The sequence below is a fragment of the Giraffa tippelskirchi genome, chromosome 11 (genome assembly GCF_054371585.1).
Source record: "Giraffa tippelskirchi isolate mGirTip1 chromosome 11, T2T-mGirTip1v1.2.pri, whole genome shotgun sequence".
In the NCBI taxonomy this organism is placed as follows: Eukaryota; Metazoa; Chordata; class Mammalia; order Artiodactyla; family Giraffidae; genus Giraffa; species Giraffa tippelskirchi.
This window is the reverse complement of record NC_137285.1, coordinates 120783723-120804189: the sequence shown is the minus strand read 5'-3', so window position 1 is coordinate 120804189 and position 20467 is coordinate 120783723. Positions and strand designations below refer to the sequence as shown.

The following is a 20467-nucleotide window of genomic DNA, read 5'->3' as shown; positions in this document are numbered from 1 at the left end:
CATATTTGCAATACTGTGAAAAACAGAAAATATAACTAATTAACTGTTGCATTTGGCTGAGGAGATTTTGAAGCAGAATACCAAAAATATCAACATTACTATTATGTCACTTATGATAAAGTACAGATAAAGAGATATAAGCTAAAATGAAAGCATTCAGTGTTTAATCATTGTTAGAGTAAATGCAAAGGAGTCATGACAGTCTGGGATCAAAGTTTTTTTTTAAAAATTATCCACACAATAGTCTTTCCAAATGACAAAGGACTCGCAAAAGAAAAAATCCCCTCAGGGTATAACGTCATCTTTAGGATGACTCTTTAAGATGGTTTGTTAAGAATACAGAAATATTTAAGGATATTCCTAATAAATCTTTTTAGTTAGATAAAGAAGCTTCTAAGAATCTTAATCTTCCCAGAGAAGCATAACTCATGCAAAATCAGACAGATGACGATCTGGAAGATATTTGTGGGTATGATTTTTGTCTAATGGGGTAAACACTAAAAGAGTCATAGAAACTCACAATTTTTAAGGCAAAATAGACATAAGCATCATCATTTTGGACTAGAAGGGACAGAATGCAAATTAGAAGGGGATTTTGGGTTTTCAACTTTATTAGTCTGGAAATAGACTGAAAAAAGTATTCAGATGTAAACACACTTTGTTTCTCATTGAAAAGCAAAGGTGATATGGAAATAGAGCTAATTGCCTAAAGGGCTTCCCTGGTGGCTCAGACAGTAAAGAATCTGCCTGTAATGTGGGAGACCCAGGTTCGATTCCTGGGTCAGGAAGATCCCCTGGAGAAGGGAACGGCAACCCACTCCAGTATTCTTGCTTGGAGAATTCCAAGGACAGAGGAGCCTGGAAGGCTACAGTCCATGGGGTCACAAAGAGACACGACTGAGTGACTAACACTTAACTTAGCCAAGAGCCATGGAGAATCATTCCCAGGGAGTAGCACTGGATTCTTATTATGAAACTGATGATACTTACCTTTGAATGGATTTTAAAAAACTATGATGGACTAGTGACTGTAAGATGATTCTCCCAGTATTTTACACATGAATATTGCAGTTATCCTATCTGTATATCACCATGGTATGTTGCCTGTGTGGGCAGTTGATTTCTTTCCCATTTCTTTATATCAAATACAGTCTACTTCAGGGCCTTGATGATTCACTAGCTGTAAATGTCCATGTTTCATGTTGTATCAGTTAAATCAGCATGGTTAAGGGTAGGATTTAAGGGACTAGATCTGATAGACAGAGTGCCTGATGAACTATGGACAGAGGTTCGTGACATTGTACAGGAGACAGGGATCAAGACCATCCCCATGGAAAAGAAATGCAAAAAATGCAAAAAAGCAAAATGGCTGTCTGAGGAGGCCTTACAGATAGCTGGGAAGATAAGAGAAGTGAAAAGCAAAGGAGAAAAGGAAAGATATTCCCATCTGAATGCAGAGTTCCAAAGAATAGCAAGGAGAGATAAGAAAGCCTTCCTCAGCTATCAGTGCAAAGAAATAGAGGAAAACAACAGATTGGGAAAGACTAGAGATCTCTTCAAGAAAATTAGAGATACCAAGGGAACAGATCATGCAAAGATGGGCTCAATAAAGGACAGAAATGGTATGGACCTAACAGAAGCAGAAGATATTAAGAAGAGGTGGCAAGAAGACACAGAAGAACTGTACAAAAAAGATCTTCAAGATCCAGATAATCACAATGGTGTGATCACTCACCTAGAGCCAGACATCCTGGAATGTGAAGTCAAGCGGGCCTTAGAAAGCATCACTACGAACAAAGCTAGTGGAGGGGATGGAATTCCAGTTGAGCTATTTCAAATCCTGAAAGATGATGCTATGAAAGTGCTGCACTCGATATGCCAGCAAATTTGGAAACCTCAGCAGTGGCCACAGGACTGGAAAAGATCAGTTTTCATCCCAATCCCAAAGAAAGACAATGCCAAAGAATGCTCAAACTACCACACAATTGCACTCATCTCACACACTAGTAAAGTAATGCTCAAAATTCTCCAAGCCAGGCTTCAGCAGTACGTGAACTGTGAACTTCCAGATGTTCAAGCCGGTTTTAGAAAAGGCAGAGGAACCAGAGATCAAATTGCCAATATCCTCTGGATCATCGAAAAAGCAAGAGAGTTCCAGAAAAACATCTATTTCTGCTTTATTGACTATGCCAAAGCCTTTGACTGTGTGGACCACAATAAACTGTGGAAAATTCTGAAAGAGATGGGAATACCAGACCATCTGACCTGTCTCCTGAGAAACCTGTATGCAGGTCAGGAAGCAACAGTTAGAACTGGACATGGAACAACAGACTGGTTCCAAATAGGGAAAGGAGTACGTCAAGGCTGTATATTGTCACCCTGCTTATTTAACTTATATGCAGAGTACTCATGAGAAACGCTGGGCTGGAAGAAACACAAGCTGGAATCAAGATTGCCGGGAGAAATATCAATAACCTCAGATATGCAGATGACACCACCCTTATGGCAGAAAGTGAAGAAGAACTAAAGAGCCTCTTGATGAAAGTGAAAGAGGAGAGTAAAAAAGTTGGCTTAAAGCACAACGTTCAGAAAATTAAGATCATGGTATCTGGTCCCATCACTTCATGAGAAATAGATGGGGAAACAGTGGAAACAGTGTCAGACTTTATTTTTTGGGGCTCCAAAATCACTGCTGATGGTGATTGCAGCCATGAAATTAAAAGACGCTTACTCCTTGGAAAGAAGGTTATGGCCAACCTAGATAGCATATTAAAAAGCAGAGACATTACTTTGCCAACAAAAGTCCGTCTAGTCAAGGCTATGGTTTTTCCAGTGGTCATGTATGGATGTGAGAGTTGGACGGTGAAGAAAGCTGAGCTCCGCAGAATTGATGCTTTTGAACTGTGGTGTTGGAGAAGACTCTTGAGAGTCCCTTGGACTGCAAGGAGAACCAACCAGTCCATTCTAAAGGAGATCAATCCTGGGTGTTCATTGGAAGGACTGATGTTGAAGCTGAAACTCCAATACTTTGGCCACCTCATGAGAAGAGTTGACTCATTGGAAAAGACCCTAATGCTGGGAAGGACTGGGCAGGAGGAGAAGGGGACGACAGAGGATGAGACGGTTGGTTGGCATCACTGACTCGATGGACATGGGTTTGGGTAAACTCCGGGAGTTGGTGACGGACAGGGAGGCCTGGCATGCTGCAATTCATGGCGTCACAAAGAGTCGGACACGACTGAGCTACTGAACTGAACTGAAGGGTAGGATTAACGCATCAGCAGTTTTTATAATAAAAAGCCCCAGCAGTTTCCAGTCTACAGTAAAGTATTGGAACCATCAACTTATTAATAGCTTCATTTTACAAATGAGGAATCTGAGGATTTGGAAAGTTGAAAATATTTGAAATTTCCCAGTTAGTAAATATCAGAACTGAGACTCAAATCTGTATATCTCTCATTCCCATCTGCTATATTTCCTGTATAAAATAGATTCTTCTGTATTTGAGCATTAGAATAAGGGAAATCATCTTTCAAGTTTCTTTATGCATGGGTGCTCAGACTCTTTAGTAGTGCCCAGATCTAATAGTGTTGTAACCCTATGGACTGTAGCCCGTCAGACTTCTCTGTCCATGGGATTCTCCAAGCAGGTACTGGAGTGGGTTGCCATGCCCTCCTCCAGGGGGTCTTCCAGAGATTGTACCATTATCTTTTACAGCTCCTTCACTAGCAGGCAGATAGATTCTTTACCACTAGAGCCACCTGGGAAACCCCAAGTTTCTTCATACTTACTCTCAAATCACTTTCCAAAAATCTTGCACAAATTTAAACATCAACTTGCATGAAATTCACAGACAAATTGGGAATAGCATTTTGCACTGAATACATATGTATAGTTCAACACCAATGAGTGAGATACTAGGTCTGGGGCGTGAGAGGGAGAAGAGAGGTGACAGGATAGCTAAGATGTTTACGATGATGTGAGATCTGCCCAGTGAGTACACTTGAAATAAATCGGAACCCACCGTGTCTCTTCTTCCTTGGAAAGCTATATTCCTATAGCTCAGAATCACTCTAGTCCTAGATAATCTTAGATGACGGTCCTATTCAGGGAGGAAATGCCATTGTTTCCTGTCACATATTCCGCAAGTACACACTTTCCATGTTGCCTTAATTTATAGGAATTTTTCTTGACCCAATCAACCTAACATTTAATTTTGCATTTCCACTCCAGGATACCTAGTTGAACCAAGTGAGAGTTTGATGGAAAACACTGAAGAATATTTCAGAAGACAAATATGCAACTTCCTTAGAGCATTGTTGGAAAAGCATGTATGTTACACTGGACTGTAACTAACAGTACTTTTGAGTATATAGCTTATCATCTGGTACAATAGATGAAGGAAAAAAGAACAAAAGTTACCCAAATGGAGTCACAAAATGTTAAGAGAATAAAGACTCAAGCTCAAGCTAGAGAAATTCAGATCAAACATAGTGATTATTTTCTTGAGAACAGGAGAACCAAAGGAAGTTGTGCAAAATCCAACTCCAGGTAGATCTCTTCTCAGTCTATTTTTATTCCATGTCGCCTCCTTTCTCTTTGAATTTCCCCTCTCAACAGTTTGACACAATTTGGCAAAATACGTCTTTTTCTCAAGGGCTGAGCAGGTATTAACTTACTGTGAGACAGTGATGATCCCTCCTGACTTAAAAAAAATGCCCAACATTTAAGAGAAGATTCTGACATGAATGTGTTTCCCCAGAGATCTTCTTTGCAAATTCGCTTTTACTTTAGCAGCTGGGAGCACTGGTGCTCTGAGCCACATCACAGCCCCTTTGGGTCTAAAAAGCCTTCAGAGGGTAGAGATAAATGAGACCAAATCTCAAATCCTGGAAATATACTGTTTATGCTGGGTCAAAATTTCTCTAGTGCAGCTGACCACCAATGCTGGGAGTAAGTGTTTAATGGACAAGAAGGATAGAAAAAGGTTGAAGACTGTTCTGTAAAGCCAAGAGCAGAGTAGGGAGGAGATAAAGAAGGATAACAATCCTACAAATATACTGATGTCCTTGTCTACTCCAGAAGTCATCTCAGATTGGCACCTGACTTCAGTACAGGAGGTACAGTTTCTTGAATCCTTTAAGTATTAGGGTAGCCTTATTGCATACCAAAATGAACCATCAGTAAGTCTTTTACTTGTATCTCAGTTGATTTGTTGCAGTTAGAGATTTTAGTCCCTTACTATTTTACTTATGGGTTCAAGATAAGTCAATCAATGCTCTAGGAGTAGCTTTTCTTAAAGCAATAATGAGGTAAGAATGTCTCATTCTGCATCTTGTTCTCACTCATATCAGGCCAGCCAGACAGGAATAAAGATACATACATTTGTTAGAAAGCAACCTTGTACTTGAGTACCTAGGACCCTATAGTGCTCTCAGAAAACCTAGGGAATCAGCAAACTTATTAGATTTCCACTCTCCTCCATGACTGAGGGTTCCTTCCTCCAAATCTAATTTTCTTAATTCTGTCCTACAATTTCTCACACAGAAAGTTTCAAAGCCCACAAAGCTAGGAATACCTGTTGCATTACCCCAGGTTCTGTTTGTCCTGTCCATGGCAAAATCAGATCTCTGTCTTATTGAATAGTCTAAGAGAAGTTCTTCCTTTAACAGAAATGATATACATTCCTTCATCTTTACTCTTTCTTGGTAGCAGCACAAAACACATTTCCTTTATTTTAAAAGACTCATATATCAGAATTGTCTCTTGGTCCCAAGGGAGATTAATGAGGGGACTTCAATGACATTGCCATGTTGATGGACTCATTGAGGAGCCATCTGTCTTGTATCTTGAGAGAGTCCACCTAACCTAACTAACTGAGGACTAGTTTTAGTTACCTCTGAAAACAGTTCTTGATTTAAAAGAGGGTGAAATCACAGTGTCTTATAACCACGGCTTATAAGCTCAAGAAAGACCAATATGTCTTTCAACTTGAGGGACTAAATAAAGTTTCCTCTTCTGAAAGGCAAATATGTAGTTAGACTAACTGACTCAGATATTTGCAAAAGCATGAGAAATATCAGTGAGTACTGTAACAAATGTTTCTTAAAATATAGGATTGCATTATGTGCTTTATATGATTTTCTCAATTAATTATTTGAAAGAACCCTTAAACATTATTATCTGAAATTTATATTGGAAAACTGAAGACTGAGGAGAATAAAATATTTGCTGAGGATAATCCGGTTAGCAAGTAACAGCAATCAGATCAGATTTTGAACCTGGCAGTCTAAATCTAGTCTCTTATCTCTTATTTTCCAGACTGGACCACATAAAGAGGGTGACTATCCTGGAAACTGAGTTGTGAAAGAGATACTTGAAGCATTTGAGGAAAACTCAGATTTGGAGACTAAATTTAATTTCCTCAGAGGAGCTTTCTCTAAATAGGAACTGGCTTATGTATCTTTTCTTCATAGCATACATAACGTGGAAACCACTTTCAAAGGTGTGGGTGTTAAGTATAAGAAAATTACAAGTGCTTATGAAGTTGTTAGATTAGTGATAGCAGGCACTGTCACAACCCTTGGACCAAAGGAACAAGAGAAGAAATATGGCTAAAAGAGAAAACCAGAGCCAAAAAGGCTGCTGCCAGAGAGAGTGTCCAGCTTGCAGCAACCTTGCTGGGGGAGAGCTGAAGGAATAAACCCCTGACCTCCCCCCAGTCTCCAGATGGTGTTTCCCATTGTCACATCAAACCAGAAATGAGAGGGCAAGGGACTCTGTCATTGTAGCACAGTGTCCCAGGGACCAGAACAAGATAGAAAGTGGCAGAGAATTGACCAGAGGAGAAAAATACAAGATATTCCTCACAGCATGCACTAAGAAAGGTTATATTTGCATGATATTAATGGTTGATGATTTTCACATGTTAGACTATTAGGCAGAAATGGAGAGGTTTCCCTGGAAGATGAAAATCTTAGAGGTGGGCATATTAGTTACAAAGCTATTTTAATTACTCAGGAAAGAAATGAGGAAGGCATGATTTGGAGTAGAACTGGTAGAAATGGAAGAAAGATATGAAATTAAAGATTTGTAGGAGAAATAGATTGTTTCTAGGATGAATTTATTTCACCTTATAATAGCTTTCAGGAAGATAAAGCCTGATTCTCTGCATCATTATGGTTTCTGCATCTGTCCCCAATGATACTACCTTCCATCCTTTCACATTTATTCTACTTGGAATCCCTGGGATGAGAGACCAGCACATTTGGGCTGCCATCCCCTTCTGCTCCATGTATATCCTCGCTCTGGTTGGCAATGGAACTATCCTCTACATCATTATGAAAGAGAGAACTCTGCACGAGCCAATGTACCTCTTCCTGTGTCTGCTGTCTATCACTGACCTGGTACTCTGTTCGACCACGTTGCCCAAAATGTTAACAATCTTCTGGCTTAAGTCCCACATAATATCCTACCAAGGCTGCCTCACCCAGATGTTTTTTGTACATACAATCTTTGCCACAGAATCAGCTGTTCTGCTGGCCATGGCTTTTGACCGCTACGTGGCTATCTGCCATCCACTTCATTATGCATCCATCCTCAACGCCGTGGTGATTGGGAAGATTGGTGTGGCATGTGTGGTCCGTGGCCTTCTCTTTGTTTTCCCCTTTGTCATCCTCATAGAAAGGTTACCTTTCTGTGGACATCACATCATCCCTCACACCTACTGTGAACATATGGGCATTGCTAAACTGGCCTGTGCCAGCATCAGGCCCAACACCATTTATGGTCTCACTGTGGCCCTTTCAGTCACTGGGATGGACGTGGTCCTCATCGCCACTTCCTATGGCCTGATCCTGCGGGCTGTGCTGCGCCTGCCCTCGAAGGATGCCCAGTTCCGAGCATTTAGCACTTGCGGAGCTCATATATGTGTGATTCTTGTATTCTACGTACCTGCCTTTTTTTCCTTTTTCACCCACCGCTTTGGCCAGCAAGTGCCTCCTCACGTGCATATTGTACTTGCAAATCTCTATCTCCTTGTGCCCCCTGTTCTCAACCCCTTGGTCTATGGCATTAATACCAAACAGATCCGCCTGAGAATATTTGACTTTTTTATGGGGAGAATGTAGTTAACTCTCTCCATAACCTAAGGAAGAACTGGTAAAGCTATAATTAATTTTCTACCTTCTCAAACATCTCTTATCTTTGTACTAGAAGTTGTTATTTCTACCAATCCTAGCAAGCCAGTTGTTGCTCAGTCGCTAGGTCGTGTCTGATTCTTTGTGATCACATGGACTGCAGCACACCAGGCTTCCCTGTCCTTCGCTATCTCCTGGAGTTTGCACAAACTCATGTCCTTTGAATCGATGATGCCATACAACCATCTCATTCTTTTTTGCTCCCTTATCCTCCTGCCCTCAATCTTTCCCAGCATTAGGGTCTTTTCCAATGAATTGGCTGTTTGAACCAGGTGACCAAACTATTGGAGCTTCAGCTTCAGCAACAGTCCTTCCAGTGAATATTCAGGGTTGATTTCCTTTAGGACTGACTGGTTTGATCTTGTTGCAGTCCAAGGAACTCGAGTTTTCTCCAGCACCACAATGAGAAAAGATCAGTTCTTCAGAGGTCAGCCTGCTTTATGGTCCAACTCTTATATCTGTTCATGACTACTGGAAAAACCATAGCTTTGACTATAAGGACCTTTGTCAGCAAAGTGATATCTCTGATTTTTAATACAATGTCTAAGTTTGTCATAGATTTTCTTCCAAGGAGCAAGCATCTTTTAATTTTGTGGCTGTAGTCACCTTCTGCAGTGATTTTAGAGCCCAGGGAAGTAAAATCTGCCACTGTTTCCACTTTTTCCCAACCTATTTGTCAATGAAGTGATGGGACCAGATGCTATGATCTTAGTATTTTGACTGTTGAGTTTTAAGCCAATTTTTCCACTCTCCTCTTTCACCTTCATCGGGAGGCTGTTTAGTTCCTGTGCTCTTTCTGCCATTAGGGTTGTGTCATCTGAATATCTGAGGTTATTGATATTTCTCCCAGCAATCTTGATTCTAGCTTGTGATTCATCCACCTAGGCATTCACATGATGCACTCTGTATATAAGTTAAATAAGCAGGTTAACAATATACAGCTTTGACATACTCCTTTCCCAATTTTGAACCAGACCATAGTTCCATGCCCAGTTCCAACCACTGTTTCTTGCCCTGCCTACAGTTTTCTCAGGAGCCAGGCAAGGAGGTCTGTTACTTCCATCTCGTAAAGAATTTTCCACAGTTTGTTGTGATCCACACAGTCACAGCAAGTCAGTACCATGTATTATCTGAGAGGTTTTGAAGAACAATTCGTTTATACCTGCTAAATATATAGAAAATTGTTTTCCTAGAATGCTATTATATGGCCTGTTCATGGGCCCATAGGTCTTGAATCTTCCTAGGAAAAGATCAGGAAGCAATATAGCAACTTTGAATTGGTAGTAAGAACCATAGAAAGTTATTCTTTCTACATAAGAAATCCCATGTGCTGAAAGTAGAGAAAAAGTGATTAAAAAAGAACTATTGACTTACAGCCAGCCCCAAGGAACTGAGAATAACACACACACACACACACACACACACACACACACTGATTAATTGATTGTTTACACTTTCTTTGATCAAGAGTGTTTGCAGGAGTGTTTTTCAGTCCTAGGTCAGAGATGGCTGTCAGAGGGCAGGATCCTTTGGATCTGGAATTAGATTTGAAAGAGCTGAAGATGACTGCTGGGTGCTTTATTGTGAGAAATCTGGAAACACATATGTCAATGGGAAAGCCACAGCACAGGTTTCTCAACAAATTACTTCAAAGTGACACTTTGTTGCTAATATATTTACTTTATGACCAATGACTTTTGCATTTTCCCGATATTGTCAGAGCAATTAAGTTTTACATGCAAATTATTTTGTGGGTCACTATGGACACATCCTGATATTTTCTTTATCTCATATAGTCAACAACACATGGTCTATCTTAGAAACCCCAGGACACAGAGTTTTCTGCTAATGTTATCCAAATTGACATAATAGAACAATGAAAAGAAATAGAGGCTTACAATCACAAAGGAAGAAAGACAAATATCATGACTAATGAATGACAGGATTTTTCTACAGAGAGAACCCATAAGCCTCTAGAGATAGGTTTTTAAAACTAATGATATTTCAAGAAATTTGCTGAGTTCAAAGTAAATAAATAAAATCACAAACTAACACATTTTTATGTAAAGCCACCATTAGGAATGCATATTTTAAAATTTATAGCAATAGCAACAAAATCTATGGTACTTTAACAGAAATGTGCATGGTCTCTATGTTAAACAATTAAGAAAGTAATTGAAATATATTTGAAAAAATTAAAAAAAAGAATATACAGGACCGCCCTGCGGAAAGCCAGGTCCAGTAACTGATTCTCCTGACTCCAAGACTTGAGCTTCAAAGGTTTGTCCCAGACACATTCCAGAGAATTTTGTACCAGAACTCGGAGGCATCGTCCAGCTTACTATTGATAAATGCCTGAACACCGTTTCAGGAGAGGTCCTTCCCCCATCAGTTACTCTGTCTCTCATCAGTTAGAAGAGTTGGATGTGGGGGAAGGCAGGAGCCCAGGGCCGTGTTTGGTTTCTACTGACCCCTTCTTGCCATATGGGACTCGCAGTGTGCCCCTCTGTCCCACCCAGCCTGTGCTCTTCTCATGCAGCTTTAATACCTTACTACTTTTATTTAAAGAGGAACTGGATTGGAGCAAGTGGCTTCCCCTGCCCTGAACACCTTGCATTCCCTGTAGGGGTCACAGGAGACGTGGGGGGTGGGGGAGTGGTGCATGAGCACCTTCTCCTAGAGCTTGGGGATGTCTTCCTGGTGACATGGTGACAGGCTGCTGCACATGTTGTTTAGAAACCAAGCCGAATGCCTGCCAGGCAGCCAGAGGTCTGGGTGAAGGTTGTCTCCCCTGCTCAGCCCAGGGGTGCCTGTCCTAGGTCAGCCTGCCATCCCTGGAGCAGGGGGGCCACCTCCCAGGGCCCATTGCTGGGTCAGGGTACCTGGACGTGTGGCGGGAGGTTCACCTTGGAGAGTCCTTGTCCCAAGCGCTGAGGCCCCTGACAGCTGGAAGGTAGCTGAGCAGCCGTGCATTGTTGGAGGCAGGGCCGCTATGGGTCCCACTGGCCAGGAATCGGCCTGGGAATCTCTGTATGCTGGGTACACTCGGGGTCTCAGCCTCCCTGGACTTGTCAGACGGCCCTCCTCCTCCCAAAGCTATTGATGGAGCTTCTCTGGGATTGTTTGCCAAAACCCACGCTAAACTCCAAGGATCCAAGACCATTTCCATCTGAACACGTTTTCCTTTTCTGTAGGAACTTGTGGTTTTGGTTTTTTTTCCAACCAGCACCACACCATGCTTCCGAAGGCCACATTTCGCCTTTCCCCATCATTACACTGAAGCAGTCAGTTGTACAGTTCCCAATCTTGCCTTGGCTTGCTTGAATAAAACTTTGTGTGTATTTTGTAAGACATAGATTCTATATTGTAATGATACCCTATGCAAAAAGAAAAAAAAAATAATGAAACTGTAAATTTTATTGTTTTAACGTGTATGCAAGTTTAGTGACGTTTACATTTTGAAATAAAATTTATGATTCATTATTTAAAAAATTAAATAAAAAAGAATATTTGTTATGAAATTCATGGATATTAAAAATGATAAAAATACGAAAAAATAGAAATAATGAAAGATAAAGGCATGCACTTATCAGAAGAAATATAGACAAAGAATTTTTCGAAAATCAACCTCAACCATATCAGTACTAAGAAACTGGCAATGAAAACCAATTTTACACTCCTTAAATTGGTATATACTTAGAACAAAAATCAGAAAATACTAAAAATTAGAGAGGATATAGAGAAATAGTAATACTTATGCATTGCTAATGGGATATTAAATATGCATCCACTGGTTTCAAGATCAATTTAAAATATTTAGCAAGTTAGAGATGTGCATATCTTACAAACCAGAAATTTTACTCCTCAATATTATCCTTTGAGGCACACTGCACAAGTGAACAGATATCTTTAAATAAGAATATTAAACACCATTTCTTTTGTCATTATTATCTTCAAACATTTGTTTTTACAGTTGAATTTCAGAATCATTATGGCAAGAGTTCAAATAAAATAAATCATTAAAATGTGTTTGGATTTGCCATTAATTTATAAATTCATTTAAGAAGTTATGGCTTTTAAATAGTTGTGCTGGATTCCCTCGTGGTACAGTGGATAAGAATCTGCCCATCAATGCAGGGGAAATGGGTTCAATCCCTGATCCAAGAGGATTTGACATGGCTTGGAACAGCTGAGCCCATGTGCCACAACTACTGAGTCCATGATCTAGAACGCTTGAGCTGCAACTATTGAGCCCAAGTGCCACAAACTACTAAAGCCCAAATGCCCTAGAGCCTGTGCTCCGCAAGAGAAGCCACCACCGTGCGGAACCCTTGCACCGCAACAAAGAGTAGCCCCTGATCGTGGCAACTAGATAAAACCTGTGTGCAGCAATGAAGACCTAGCACAACCAATAAATAAATGAATAAATAAATTATTTTTTAAAAGTTTTGCTTTTGGTGTCTATATACATAGGAAAACAAAAGCAAGTAAAATCTCATGAACTAGGATACATATTTAGCTAATATTTAAATGACATTATTTGCTCATTCATTCATTCATTCATTTGGCAATTATATATGCCCACTATGTACCATGAAACTAGAGAATTTCTAGTTTCTAGAATTTCTCTTCAAGAAAATTAGAGATACCAAGGGAAATTTTCACACAAAGGTGGGCACAATAAAGGACAGAAATGATATGGACCTAACAGGAGCAGAAGATATTAAGAACAGGGGGCAAAAATACACAGAAGACCTATACAAAAAAGATCTTCATGACCCAGATAATCACAATGGTGTGATCACTCACCTAGAGCCAGACATCCTGGAATGCGAATTCAAGTGGGCCTTAGGAAACGTCACTATGAACAAAGCTAGTGGAGGCAATGGAATTCCAGTTGAGCTATTTCAAATTCTAAAGATGATGCTGTGAAAGTGTTGCACTCAATATGTCAGCAAATTTGGAAAACAGCAGTGGCCACAAGACTGGAAAACGTCAGTTTTCATTTCAATACTAAAGAAAGGCAATGCCAAAGAATGCTCATATTATCGCACAATTGCACTCATCTCACACGCTAGAAAAGTAATGCTTAAAATTCTCCAAGCCAGGCTTCAACAATACATGAACTGTGAACTTCCAGATGTTCAAGCAGGATTTAGAAAAGGCAGAGAAACCAGAGATCAAATTGCCAATATCCGCTGGATCATCGAAAAAGCAAGAGATTTTCAGAAAAACATCTACTTAAACTTTATTGACTATGCCAGAGCCTTTGACTGTGTGGATCACAATAAACTATGGAAAATTCTTCAAGAGATGAGAATACCAGACCACCTGACCTGCCTCTTGAGAAACCTGTATGCAGGTCAGGAAGCAACAGTTAGAACTGGACATGGAACTGGTTAGACTGGTTCCAAATAGGGAAAGGAGTACATCAAGGCTGTGTATTGTCACCCTGCTTATTTAACTTACATGCAGAATACATCATGAGAAACACTGGGCTGGATGAAGCACAAGCTGGGATCAAGATTGCTGGGAGAATTATCAATAAGCTCAGATATGCAGATGACACCACCCTTACAGCAGAAAGTGAAGAACTAAAGAGCCTGTTGATGAAAGTGAAAGAGGAGAGTGAAAAAGTTGGCTTAAAGTTCAACATTCAGAAAACTAAGATTATGGTATCTGGTCCCATCACTTCATGGCAAATAGATGGGGAAAAAATGGAAACAGTGACAGATTTTATTTTTGGGGGCTCCAAAATCACTGCAGATGATGACTGCAGACATGGTATTAAAAGACGTTTGCTCCTTGGAAGAAAAGCTGTGACCAACCTAGACAGCATATTAAAAAGCAGAGACATTATTTTGCCAACAAAGGTCTGTCTAGTCAAAGCTATGGTTTTTCCAGTAGTCATGTATGGATGTGAGAGTTGGACTATAAAGAAAGCTGAGTGTCAAAGAGTTGATGCTTTTGAATTGTGGTGTTGGAGAAGACTCTTGAGAGTCCCTGGGACTGCAAGGAGATCCAACCAGTCCATCCTGAAGGAGATCAGTCCTGAATATTCACTGGAAGGACTGATGTTAAAGCTGAAACTCCAATACTTTGGCTTCCTGATACAAAGAACTGACTCATTGGAAAAGACCCTGATGCTGGGAAAGATTGAAGAAGGGAGGAGAAGGGGTCGACAGAGGATGAGATGGTTGGATGGCATCACCTACTCAATGGACATGAGTTTGAGTAAACTCCGGGAGTTGGTGATGGACAGGGAGGCCTGCTGTGCTGCAGTCCGTGGGGTTGCAGAGAGTCGTATACAACTGAGCGACTGAACTCACTGATGTGCCATGTGCTGTTCTGTGCTTATCTCAGTCGTGTCTGACTCTTTGAAACCCCATGGACTGTAGCCCACCAGGCTCTTCTGTCCATGGAGATTCTCCAGGCAAGAGTACTGTAGTGGATTGCCATGCCCTCCTCAAGGGGATCTTCCCAACCCAGGGATGAACCCAGGGCTCCAGCATTGCAGGCAGATTCTTTACCTTCTGAGCCACCAGGGAAACCCAAGAATACTGGAGTGGGTAGCCTGTCCCTTCTCCAGGGTATCTTCCCAACCCAGGAATTGAACTGGGATCTCCTACTTGCAGGCAGATTCTTTACTAGCTGAGCTACCAGGGAAGCCTACTACATGGCATATATGATGTTAATGAGAGGGACACACTATTTGCAGAGAAATCAGATGGGGCTATTATCTGGTGTGGTTATCCAGAGTGGTGTGATTATCCAGAAAGTTAGGGTGAAAACTTTTGACTAAAGTGAGAATCCTCTGGTTGATAATAGAAGGTGTTTGATGGAATTGGGGGCATACTATGAAGAAAGGTTTCTTCAGTAATTGTGTTCAGGTATTTGACAGGCCAGAGGATAAAATAATGGGGAGCAGGACTAGGATGAAATGGTTATTTTTGGTTGCTACCTGTCATTCAGGACCACCTTGGTATATAGAGAAAAACAAATGACTGAGCTCAAGATTTCTGCATGTTATTAGAGTTACAGCTTTCTGTAGGGGAAGCTGTGTGGATGTGTCTGCGAGCAGGTGCATCTATGTTTGCCCTTATGGTGATGCAATGGTAAAGAATCTGCCTGCCAATGCAGGTGATACAAGAGATGTGGGTTAGATCCCTGGGTCGGGAAGATTTCTTGAAGTAGGAAATGGCAACCCACTCCAGTATTCTTGCTTGGAAAATTCCATGGACAGAGGAGCCTAGTGAACAATGGTCCATGGGGTCGCACAAAGTTGGACATGACTGAGCAACTGGGCATGTAAGTACATTGATATACTCTTTATATTGATGTACTGACTGACCCAACACATTTAGTTTGTCACTCACATTCCTCTGCCATTGTTTCACTCTTATTGACACCTGACTGTGAACAAAGTCTCCCTACAGAGCCTGTCTGCAGGCAGAACTTGCACTACATCAGGATTTAGAATTTGGCTCCCTGAGTCCCATTTCTGATACATCTTTGAAAGATTTTATGATGGTTTTGTTCTGTTTTGTGCATTTTGCAATGGACTTGGAGAGATACTTTTGAAGACTTTAATAATTTGCTTTCTTTGGAATCGTGAGAAAGGAAACATGATCACATCTGGACTCACAGATTGAAAGGATACTGAGATAGGAGAGGCTGTGGGTGCTGAGTGAAGGAGGTGGTATCAAAGAAAATGTCCTGGAGAGTGTTTGGATCAAAACTATTAACCTGGGAAAAAAGTTAAAGTGAAGTCAGAAAGCACTGAGGGATAGACAGAACTTGAGCCTACTAACACCATTTTACCAGGGTATCAACAGCAGGGTTTGTGCCTCTGACTATTTCATGAGCTTGAATACTTCAGCCAGGAAGCAAAGTCTCCCTGGTTCTCAAATGCTCACACATGTGGGAATGGGATCTTTAGGGTGTCCAAACTGCAAAACCCTAATCTAGTTCCAGACTCAGATTTAACTTCACCCCCCTTCTCCAAGATCCCCTGGAGAAGGAAATAGTGACCCATTTCAGTATTCTTGCCTGGGAAATCCCATGGGGTTGCAAGAGTCAGACACAACTGAATGACTTCACTTTCACTTTCCCCTCTCTCAGGCTCCTCTAGGACTGCCAAAGACAGGGTTATTCTCAACATCCCTAAGGTCTACCAGCATTATCTTTTGGGAGCTCAGGGCAAACTTCAGCGTCAATCTTACAATTAACAGCAGTAGTGTGTATGTTTAGGGGATGAAGGAGTAATGAAGAGCTAATTTTGGACACCCTGGGGGCCTTTACTTAAGTTATTTAATGAGACACGCCATGGATTCTGGGTGCCTAAAAGAGAGGAGTGGAGAGATGCAGGGCCATGAGTGTGCTCTTCAAGAGGCAAATGAATGTTTGCTAAGACATGCCTACATACATGAGTATGTACTCACTCACAGACATTTGAAGATGGTGTGTGGGACTAGCTTTCCACTCTCTTATTGCCTCACATTCAGGTAAGTGATTCTAGGTAAGTATGGACTTTACATTCACATTCTGATGGCCTCATCTCAGAAATTCAGATGATCAGAATCTTACTGCCTGCTTTATTCTTATTCAGCATTAGTTCCCATGATTCCTAAGCCTGCAATAAATGTGTATTATTTAGCTCGTGGATAAGAATTCTGCTGTAAGTTTTCAAGTTCTCTTATTTTATAAACAGTTTTTTGTTGACCTGTTTATTTGGCTTTTGGTTTGTTGAGAAAGAAATGTGATACTTCATCAATTTTTCTCTGTATTTCTATGTTTGTTTCGTATACTTTGAGTTGTAGTCTTTAAGTGAAAATACATTCAAAATATATGCAATGTATTCTTGTAAATTTAATGACATGTTTTGGTAATTATGAATCCATCTGACCTTAATAAAATAGTTACTATAAAATATATTCTCTCAGATATTAATTTTATGCCACATTATTACTATTCTACTACCATAGCATATAATTCTTTTCTATTCTAATAAAAAATCAGAATTATTTTTGTGTATCTTACTATTCCAACGTTTATTTCTACTTTGAAAATCTTGATTCTTTTCAAAATCCAGGCTCAGTTGTTTCTGAATTGCTCTTTTCAGGTGCTCCACCAGGGGGCCAGCATGACTGGCTGCAATGCCTCCCAGGGCCACCCCTCTTTCTTCCTTCTCCAAGGCATTCCTGGGATGGAGGACAAACACAAGTGGATCTCTATTCCTTTCTCTTCCATGTACTTTGTCACCATCCTGGGGAACTGCACCATCCTCTTCACCATCTCCACAGAGCGCTCCCTGCACAAGCCCATGTTCCTGCTTCTTGGCATGCTGGCCCTCACGGACCTGGGCATGTCCACAACCACCATCCCCAAGGTGCTGTGCATCTTCTGGTTTGACCAGAGTGACATCAGCTTTGAGGGCTGCCTGGTCCAGCTGTTCTTCCTCCACTCCATCTCTGCCTTGCAGTCTGCCATCCTCATGTCCATGGCCTTTGACCGCTATGTGGCCATCTGTGAGCCCCTGCGCTATGCCACCATCCTTTCCAACAGCCGCATTGGGCTCATCGGCCTCGTGAGTTTACTGAGAGCCGTCCTGCTCATTCTCCCCATGCCCATCCTCCTGCGGAAGATGCCCTTTCATGCCAAGCATGTCATCCCCACCACCTACTGTGAGCACATGGCTGTGGTGAAGATGGTGTGTGTGGACACCACACTCAACAGGGTGTATGGTCTGGTGGTGGCCTTGTTGGTTGCTGGGGTCGACATCTCAGCTATTGCCTCATCTTACGTGCTGATCATCCGGGCTGTAATGCGGCTCTCTTCTAAGGAAGCCCACCAAAAAGCAGTAAATACCTGCACCACACACATCTGCGTCATGCTTATCTCTTGTACTCCCTCACTGTTTTCTTTTCTCACTCATCGCTTTGGCCAGGGAATCCCACCTCATGTGCACACCATTCTTGGCAGCCTCTACTTCCTTGTACCTCCAATGCTCAACCCTATTATTTATGCCGTGAAAACCAAAGAGTTTCGGGACAAATTGACAAAATATGGGTGCTGGAAGAAGGAGGTAGTAAACCTTATCCATGATCAGAAAACTCTCTGATTATTAGTGCTGGTAGATATGAGAAAAAAAAAATAAGTAGATGCTGTTCCTGGAGGAATTGGCTCATGGGAAAAATATGTTATACTTGTAGATTAGCAGCCAAAATCCTTGGACAGATGGGCTAAGACACAGGAGACCCCCGCTTGCTCACAGTAATTTCAAAGCAAAACAGTTATTCTCTGTTAAATAAAAATAATGACACACTCTTCCGTAACATACATACATGTGGGGCAAATTATACGTGGTCATACATGTAACAAGCACTTGGAACAATAACATACTGTACACATAAAGTAGGGTGGTATGCTTCCATAAGGACATAAGAGCAAACAATAACTTGCTCACCACTTTGTCACATCAAGGCTGAGGTGTTATGTACCTGAGTGTTTAAGGAGAAAGTGGTGAAAGCTTGAGGTGAGTGAGAAGGAACAGGGAAAGTTCTAAATTGCATTTAAGGTTATTCTTTTATTATCCCCACTGTGGAAGGCTTACATTTGGGCATCAAGAATTGTTGCTTCCTTGAGGAACTAGGCAATTTGGGCAGTGAATATTATCTCCAATTATCAGAGAAATTTGAACAGATAATTAAAAATGAGAAAATTCTAGTTTTAAAAGGTTCATATGTATTTTAATTAATTTTATATTTTACTTCCTCAAGTCAACTCTCCTACCCTTTTCAACTAATCTCAGTGTCTGTCAGAATCTCTTAAAAAGAAAGAATTCTGAGAAATTCTGTTGATGGTTATAGTTATAAAATTTGGTTTTATACTGAACATCTTTGGCTACAGACATCTACAAGGCAATTTCTCTGGGAACATGGGAGGAAGTCATGAACAAGAACTTGAAGCAGCTTCTGGAGCTCTGATCCTCTGCTTAGATATAGGAATTCTTTCAGTTTAGAAGTTATTGTTTAAGACTTCTAGACAATGATTATGGATATTCTGCAAATAATTAAAGATTCATGAAGGCTGAAAACAAAATGATTCTAGGATTTGTCATCATATTGTAGAACCAATCTATGAAGGCAGAATTTGGTGAAAAAGAATACCCACCATAGGGTCAACATGGTCCTATTTAAAGGAGAGTCATGATACTTAAACTTGAGGGGAATGAAAAACTTCTCCAGTGTAGTATCAGCTACAATAAATAATACTAAAGGCTTCCAATATACTAAATAATTCAACATCAAGGTCTGAGATATGAGGCATATTTCAAAGCTTGAAATAATGGGTGCAACCACAAGGAGAAAAAATAAAATTATGGATTGCGTAGGAAGTGTGTCTTCTATAAATGGAGAAAGCTTGCAGAAGCAATAATGGCTGAGCACTGCCTAGCTCTAGCACATACCAAGAGTAGGTATTTAACTCACCACAAACATATAGATAAAAAAGACCCACAAATTACTCAGCACAATGTTTTATGATTAATCATAATGTTTACATTGTGTGTTGGAAATGACTAATGTGAACTTTTGAATCTACCTTATAGAATGAAATGCAGACTTGTTCTCTCCTCTCTGCCTGAGCTTTGTCTTCCTTCCCTTATCCTTTTCATCTCTTCCTCCTCCATCTCCTTCTCCTCCTTCTCTCTCTCACTTAGGTGTAAGCATTTCAGCTTCCTCGAGGTTGCCATGATATCATGTATAGATGGAGAGAGATTAATGAGGATTCCTAGCTGTTCAAGCCCTTACCTATTTTTCAGCCCAGACACCAGACTTTGGAGTAAGTCAGTATTTAGATGACTTAAGCATTCTATCTGATGCAAAATTGAACTAGCCTTCAAATGCCCCAGCCAGTACCTACAGGAACAGAAACAAAGTCTCCCTCTGAGCACTGACTAAAAAGTCAGATTTGTTAGCAAAATAAAATTGTTGGTTTCTGCTACTAGTTTTTACTAAAATTTATTTATTGTTGTTATTATTATTATTATTTTGGTTGCACTGGGTCTTCATTACTGCATGCAGGCTTTCTCTAGGGGTTCAGTAGGGGGTACTCTCCGTTGCAGTGCATGGGCCTCTCATTGCAGTGGTTTTTCTTGTTGCAGAGCATAAGCTTTATTGTGCATGGGCTTCAGTAGTTGTGGCATATGGGCTTAGTTGTTCCGTAGCATGTGGAATTTTCCTGGACCAGAGATCGAAACCATGTCCCCT

The 20467-nt window shown here is 40.8% G+C and overlaps 2 protein-coding genes across 2 annotated transcripts; both read left to right on the top strand.

Moving 5' to 3' along the window:
* Positions 1-7178: 7178 nt before the first annotated feature.
* On the top strand, positions 7179-8129 carry LOC145525635 (olfactory receptor 52D1-like). The gene has a single exon (XM_081539109.1). It carries the CDS (start codon positions 7179-7181, stop codon positions 8127-8129), a length of 951 nt encoding a protein of 316 aa, XP_081395235.1.
* A 9211-nt stretch (positions 8130-17340) lies between these two features.
* On the top strand, positions 17341-18318 carry LOC145525616 (olfactory receptor 52E4-like). Its single transcript, XM_081539071.1, has one exon. It carries the CDS (start codon positions 17341-17343, stop codon positions 18316-18318), a length of 978 nt encoding a protein of 325 aa, XP_081395197.1.
* Positions 18319-20467: the final 2149 nt, after the last annotated feature.